We start from the raw sequence: 7647 nt of genomic DNA, 5'->3' as shown, positions 1-7647 counted from the left end.
TCCCCTCACCTCTCAACCCATCTCAGGCCCCAGGCAAAGGGGCTTGGGCCACTTGGGTTAAAAATTTTAGAGACCTGAGACTGGAGAGGGGGTGGCCCTACGGCGGGACTTTCTGGGAATGGCTAAAGCCCCAAGGCTAGTTGGTGACGGCTGGGCCATCGGTGGTGGGGACCAAACGGAGACCTAGAGCACAGTCCGGAGGAGGTCAGAAGTCACTCACGCAACCCCAGGCGTGTGTCACTTCGCTGGGGTGAAACAGTCTCCGGGACTTGAGGAGTGGGGTAAGGGAGATGCATCAAGAATGCCATTACCATTTCTAGGTGACCTGATCGAATCTAGAGCTTTACTCTGGAAGTAATTTGATTAAATTTACAGCGAAGAGATGGGCTCTGCAGACCTGAGGGGCTGATTGGATTAAGGGTTGAAGCCTCGTACGTTTAAGGGCCGACTACAAGCGCAAAACCATTTGAGTTTAAATCTAGTCCTAATCTCTGCGACTGACTTTCCTTTTCACTCCAGCGAATGACTTAACCTCTCCGAGCTTCAGTTTTCCCCTCGTATGATGACAATTACAAAACCCAGCTCACAGGACGGTTGTGAGGATGAATCGGCTAGCGCGTACCAATCCCGTCCTCGCCCAGTGAGGACACTTGGGAAATGACTGGAACGACATCCGGAGGCGCCTCGCAGGTAACGCGATCAGCCGCAGTCCCGAGAGAGGTCGAGACCGCGCAGGTGGCGGGATGGGTGCCCTGGGCTCCGCCCTCAAGGGCGTGGCCGGCCAAAGGCGCGAATCTGCCCGCGGCGCGCATCCGGCGGGGCCCTATATGAAGCCAGGCCCCGCGCCCAGCCTCGCAGTGCTGCTTCGCCCGGGCCCACGACAGCACGCTCCGCTGTCCACGCGCTGGAGCCACTTATGGTGAGTCTGCACCTTCAAACGCAGGGGCAAAGGTCCGGCTGCCGGAGTGGGAGGTCCGAAACCCTTCAGGTGGACAGTCGGGGGAGTCCTAGCCCCTCAGCGGGAGGAGGGGTCGAACATCCGAAATGGTTCGCTTCTTTGGGGATGTGTTTCCTGAGCCTTCCACCCCCCGCCCCCGCGTGCCTGCCCTGCCCAGGGGATGCCCTCCTCCAGACGGCAGCGGCCTGCGGAGGAGACACTGTCAGGGCTGGGCCTGCTGGTTGCTGTCCCTGAAGTCTCGAGCGCATGGCCGCTCCCTGCCTGGTGCCCCGGAGGCCCCCGACCACCGCCCTGGTCCTGGGCCACTGCACACATCGTGGAAGAGATGGAAGGATGGGCAGACGCGAGGCCGAGGAGGCCGAGGAGGCCGAGGGGCCCGGGCTGGTTCGGTTAAAAATTAGCCAGCATCTGGGGACAGAGGCATTGAGCGGGTGGAACTGAGTCCTTCTTTCTCTTTCTCCTTTCCCGCCATCCTTCCTCCTTTCCCTTTTTTCCTTTTCGGAAAATCTGTTTTATTTTCCCCAGTTTTATTGAAGTAAATTGACAAATGCGAATCTGTTCAAAGTGTACAACGTGATGAGTTGATGCGTGTACACGCTGTGAAATGATCACGGCCATCACGGTGATTAACACGTCTATCACCTCACGTGGTCACCTTTTTGTGTGGGTGAGAATCCTTCAGGCCTCCTATCTTAGCCAATTTCAAGTCTACAATACCGCGTTATGAAGCACAGTCACCGGGCGGTACATTAGATCTTCAGAACTTCTTCCCCTTATAATTACAAGTTTGTACCCTCTGACCAACCTCTCCCACTTCCCCACACCCCATCCCCTAGCAACCACCCTTCTACTCTCTGAGTTCAGACTTTCCTTTTTTATATTCCACATAAAAGTGATACAGTATTTGTCTTTCTCTGTCTGACCTACTTCACGTAGCATGATGCCCTTCAGGTTCACCCAGGTTGTCACAAAGGACAGAATTCCCGTCTTTTTAATGGCTGAATAATATTCCGTTGTGTATATTATACACCACATTGTCTTTATTTATCCGTTCCCCCTGTCAGCAGACACTTTGGTTGTTTCTACATCTTGGCTGTTGTGAATAATGCTGCAGTGAACACAGATGTGCAGATATCTCTGAGATCCTGATTATATTTCCTTCAGATAAATACACAGAGGAGAAATGGCTGGATGGTAGTTCTACTATTTATTTTTTGAGGAACTTCCATACCGTTTTCCATAATGACTGCACCAGTTTACGAATTCCAACAACAGTGCACAAGGGTTCCCTTTTCTCCACATCCTCCCCCAACTGTTATCTCTTGTCTTTTTGATAATAGCTATTCTGACAGTTAATGAGGTGCTTATCTTGTTGTGGTTTATATTTGCATTTTCCTGATCATTAGTGATGATCAACACCTTTTCCTCTACCTGTTGGCCATCTGTATATCTTTTTTGGGAAAACGTCTATTCAGGTCTTTTGTCCATTTTTCAATGGAATTGTTTGGTTTTTTGCCATTGAGTTGTATAACTTTCTCATATATTTAGATATTAACCCCTTATCAGACAGATGGCTTGCAGATATTTTCTCCCATTCCACAGGTTGCTTTTTACTTTGTTGATAATTTCCTTAGCTGTACAGAAGCTTATCAGTTTAATGTAGTCCCACTTGTTTATTTTTGTCTTTTTTGCTTGAGCTTTTGGCATCACATCCAAAAACTTGTTGCCAAGATCAATGTTGAGGAGCTTTTCCACTATGCTTTCTCCTAAATTTTATGGTTTCAAGTTTTACATTTAAATCTTTAATCCATTTTTAAAAATATTTTATGTATTTATTTCAGGCAGAGAGCGAGCCAGAGCAAGCACAAGCAGGGGGGAGGGGCAGAGTGAGAAGCCGGCTCCCGGCTGAGCAGGGAGCCTGAAGCGGGTCTCAATCCCAGAACCCTGGGATCATGACCTGAACTGAAGGCAGACACTTAAAAAGGACTGAGCCACCCAGGCGCCCCAGTCTTTAATCCATTATAAGTAAATTTTGCAAGTGGTGTAAGAAAGGGGTCTAGTGTCATTCTTTTGTGCGTGCATATCCAGTTTTCCCACAATTATGGAAGAAACTATCTTTTCCCCATTGTGTGTTCTTGGCACCCTTGTCAAAGATTAGTTGACCTATATGTGTGGGTATATCTCTGTGCACTCAATTGTTTCATTGGTCTGTGTGTCAGGTTGTATGGCGGTGCCGTATTATTTTGATTACTAAAACTTTGTAGCATTTTGAAATCAGGAATGGTGATGCATCCAGCAATGTTCTTTTTCAAGATTGCTTTTGTTATTTTGAATCTTTTTATGTTTGATTTTAATTTTTGAACTGTTTTTTCTATTTCTGTGATAAATGACATTGGAATTTTGTTAGGGATTACTTTGAATCTGCAGATCATTTTGGATAGCGTGGACATTATAACGATAATCCTCTCCATCCAAGAACAGGCGATAGCTTTCTGTTTGTGTCTTCTGTTTCTTTCTTCAGTGTCTTACAGTTTTTGGAGTACAAGTTTTTCATCCTTGGTTAAATTTACTCCCAACAATGTTATTGTTTTTGGTGTTTTTGTAAATGGGATTGTTTTTAAATTTTTTTTTCAATAGTTTGTTGCTAGTGTATTTTGTGTATTGATTTTGTATCCTACAACTTTACTGAATTTGTTTATTCTATCAGTTTTTTTGGTGGAGTCTCTAGGGTGTTCTATATATAAGATCATATCATCTGTACACAAAGAAAATTTTACTTCTTCCTTTCTGATTTGGGTGCCATTTCTTTCTTTTTCTTGCCTAATTGCTCTGGATAAGACTTCCAGTACTATGATGAATAGGAGTGGTGAGAACGAGCACAGCCTTGTCTTGTTCTTGATTTTAGAGGGAAAACTTTCAACCTTTCATCATTCAGTATAATGTTAACTGTGGGCTTGTCATATATGGTCTTTATTATGTTTTGTTTGTTCCTTCTTATTTCAGACTCAGGAAAACCAACTGAGAGGCAACTGCAGGCTTTTAGACAAGAGATGATGGTGGGGTAGACTGGGATAGGATCAGCAGAGATGGAGAGGAAAGGTATATGGAATTGGGGTTTGAGCTGGGTAAGACCTCTGAACTTCTAACGTTTTTTCCAGGATCCCACAACGGAAGATCTAGTTCAATTATCCAGCAACAGCAAAGAGAATTCCACGGACTCTTTCCTTCAAACAGTTGAGGAAATTGAGGAGTTTCTCAAGGACGTCTTTGAGACACATCAGGAAAGAACCTCAGCTGCACCAGAACCGCAGCTTGATATACCTCAAACCACCCATGGTGAGGACAACCAGCATGCATCAGCCCAGGAGGTGATGACTCCTTTGAGGTCCACAATGATGATTTCTGCATGTTCTAACATCCCTGGGACAATCCTTATTCAGAACTCAACATTACCTACCGTTAAAGCCCTTGAGATGCCCCCTGAAGACCTAAGTGAAACTTTTCCCATGAACCAAGAGGTGACCTTCTTTGATGAGAGAAAACCCATAACAACCTCCTGGATGACAGATATTATTGACAACCCAGAAATATTCACTGAATGCCAAAAGGTAACTGTCACTGCAAACAAGATAGCAATCCCCAATGAAGGTAGCCAGATGAAGATGATGACCAGTGATGACCAAGTCCTCTGTGAGAGACAGGTGATAACTCTTAAAGAGGGCCATATGATGACCGTTAGTGGTAACCAGATCTTCACTGAGGGCCATACAGTGACTTCCAGTGATGACCATAGCCTGAATTGGAACCAAAGGACAACCCTGTGTGAAGAGCAGACTAAGACCCCCAGTGGTGACCAGACCCTCTATGGAAACCAGAAGACCTTCAGTGGGGGCCCGATGGAGACCTACAGTGGTGACCAGACCCTCTATGGAGGCCAGATGACCTTCAGTGGGGACCAGACCCCATATGGGGGCCAGATGAAGATGCTTTGTGATGACCAGACCCTTTATGGAGGACAGTTGACCTTCAGAGGGGACCAGATCCTCTATGGGGGCCAGATGAAGACACTTAGTGATGGCCAGACCCTCTATGGAGGCCAAATGACAACTCTTAAAGGGGGCTATACAGTGACCTTCACTGGTGACCAGACCTTCACTGGGAACCAGATGACAACATACAGTGGTGACCAGACCCCCTATGGAGGTCAGATGATGACCCTTAAGGGGGATTATATGACAACCTTCGTTGATGACCACACTCTCTATGGAGACCATATGATGCCACATCAGTCATCATCACTGCCATACCCGGGGTTCCTATATTTTTCAAGTTCTCATTTGATCCATGGACAATCCCTAGAAAAGCAGAAGTGCAACATTAAGACCCAGAGTCGTCAATTCCAGAAGAATCCTGACTCTTTGAAGAACTACACTTGCACGTACCAGGACTGTGGCAAATCGTATACTAAGCCTTCCCATCTCCGCATCCATGAGCGCAAACATACTGGTGAGTGAGGGCTGAGGGATAGGGATGTGCCTTTATAAAACTTTGAGATCATCTGAGATTGTTGACACCTCTCTCTAAGTCTGGGACCTCAGAAGCCTAGTAAAGTTTGGCCTATTTGAAAGGCCGTATAAAGCAGTCCCAGAAACAGACTATATAGTTCTGGGCCAGAGTCAACCTGGCTGCAGCCTTCTGTGTTGCTACCTGTGCTGGGATGAGGGGAACAAGTGGAAGGATTTGTTTGCCCTCCTATGGTTGGTTTTGACCCTACCTCTACAGGGAGTGACACGTCATGGACCTCTCCTAAGGCCCAACAGATACCTACCCCTGACCTCCTTATTCCCCCACTGACTTTCCTGCTGACCCTTGCTTTTCCTATTTCTCTTTTTCTCTTCCTTTACCTCCTTCACATTTTTCTCTTGTCCTTCTAGCTCATGCTGCCTTCCTTGTCTTCCTCTTTCACTCACCACCTCCGGTCTCCTCTCCTCTCCCTTCTACTCCAACATGCTCAAACCCTTTATCTTCTCTGTTCACCTTCCACCTCCCTGACCCATGCTACCCGGAAGCATGACAAATCTCTTTTTCTGGCCCAGGGGAGAAGCCATACAAATGCAATGTGAAGGGATGCCCATGGAAATTCCCCCGTTCAGATGAGCTCAACAGACACAAGAGAAAGCATAGTGGGGAGCGACCCTACCTGTGTACTAAATGCAACAGGAACTTTGCGCGATCTGATCACCTGAAGCAGCATCAAAGAATCCACAAATAATACTTGCCCATGACTATGAACCCATCAGGACATGAGGAAATGAGTGCAGCTGAAAGATTCTCTCTACTAAGTCTTTGTTTCGCTCTGTACCTAGCGCTGTGCCAGCATATAATAAGAGCTTAATATTATTTGTAAGCTTTTAAGGCTTTCGTTTATTTTTTTCTGAAACATACAAGGAATACATGTACGTGTTTAAGTAGAATCAGAAGCACTTTTCATTCACTCCCCATTCCAAGGGTCGCTTTTGATCCTGTTCTATCAATCCTTCTAGATCTTGCTCTGTGCATTTCCCTCTATCTGTACCTGTAAAAATGTATATATGCAGATTATTGAAATTTATGCATAGTTCCGGTGTATAAAGAATGTAGCATTCTGTATCTGAGCTCATGTTTTCTGGGTCTGCATTTTTATGCAGTTAGGAGGAGGGAGACACGTGGTCACTTCTCGTGTAAAATGGCCTAAAATTAAACGAAGTGCATTTGCATGAGTACTGGATCTATTCAAAAGTTGAACTTCCTGTCATGACTGCTCTTCTCTCAGGCAAAACGTCAAATCTGCCCTACCTTCTCCATATGCTGTCAGGATACAGGGAGTGATAGCACTGGAACAGGGGTGGTCATGTGATGGCTGCCCGGGCAAGGATCTGTCCTTGCCACTGGGCTTTGGGCCCTTTGGCCCGTTGCTTCTGCAGGTGGCGTGACCTGCAGTCTGTTTGTCTTTGCATGGGCATGATTTGATAACTGCTTCAGAGAAGCTCCGCCATCTTTCCCTGCTGACTAGGTCCTTCTCCAGCTCTTATAGTTTCCACCCTCTTAGGGCTTGACTCCTGTCCAAACCCCAGCTTATATAATATCCTCCTGGCAAAAAAGTCTGGATAAAGTCAAGGACGTGATCCATCCCACTCCTGGTTTCTGGAAGGAGCACTTTGAAAATCTCTTTCTATCCAGAGCCCGAAAAGGGAAGTGGACCACAAAACCCCAGGGCTTCAGTTGGCTCTGTGGCATTTGAGGAGCTTCTTGGCCCACACACTTTCACCTCACCCCCAGACACTAGATCCCTGAGTCTTTAAGGCACTCAGACAGCATTTAAAAAATTCTATCTTAATGTTGTATTTGGTATTATATGAAATAATCAATGTAAGTTGAAAGTATAAAACAGTGAACATCTGTGAGAGCCCATCACCCACTGGTATGCAGTCAGGTGTCACGATGGTCAATGAGGACAGTGAGCCAAACTGAAGGTAACAATCAAGCCTTTACTTACTTCCTGCTACAGAGAAAGCAAGATGCAAAAAGAAGAGGTACCAGCTCTCCAATGTCCCATCTTTCCCCATGAAATAGCACCAGGCAAGGGTTAAGGGACATGCAGTGCAGATGGGGGGAATTCTCTCACTGCCCTAAACAAAAAGATTCTCCTA

General features: G+C 46.2%; 1 protein-coding gene across 1 annotated transcript; it reads left to right on the top strand.

The window, feature by feature from the left end:
* The first annotated feature begins 743 nt into the window (after positions 1-743).
* On the top strand, positions 744-6230 carry KLF18 (KLF transcription factor 18). Its single transcript, XM_087866307.1, has 5 exons — positions 744-919; positions 1195-1342; positions 4117-5053; positions 5228-5464; positions 6055-6230. Exons 1-5 carry the CDS (start codon positions 744-746, stop codon positions 6228-6230), a joined length of 1674 nt encoding a protein of 557 aa, XP_087722433.1.
* The last annotated feature ends 1417 nt before the right edge of the window (positions 6231-7647 follow it).

This window comes from Ursus americanus, chromosome 12, assembly GCF_024610735.1.
Source record: "Ursus americanus isolate L20-20 chromosome 12, mUrsAme1.1.p, whole genome shotgun sequence".
NCBI lineage: Eukaryota > Metazoa > Chordata > Mammalia > Carnivora > Ursidae > Ursus > Ursus americanus.
Note: the sequence above shows the minus strand (reverse complement) of the source record. Positions and strands in the feature narration are given on the sequence as shown.

Bases quoted from the DNA above. Each gene is read 5' to 3' on its own strand.
- KLF18 (XM_087866307.1), top strand. From the start codon at position 744: ATGGGTGCCCTGGGCTCCGCCCTCAAGGGCGTGGCCGGCCAAAGGCGC. The intron at 920-1,194 runs GTGAGTCTGCAC...CTGTCCCTGAAG, and splicing joins ACGCGCTGGAGCCACTTATG to TCTCGAGCGCATGGCCGCTC. The intron at 5,465-6,054 runs GTGAGTGAGGGC...TTTCTGGCCCAG, and splicing joins CCATGAGCGCAAACATACTG to GGGAGAAGCCATACAAATGC.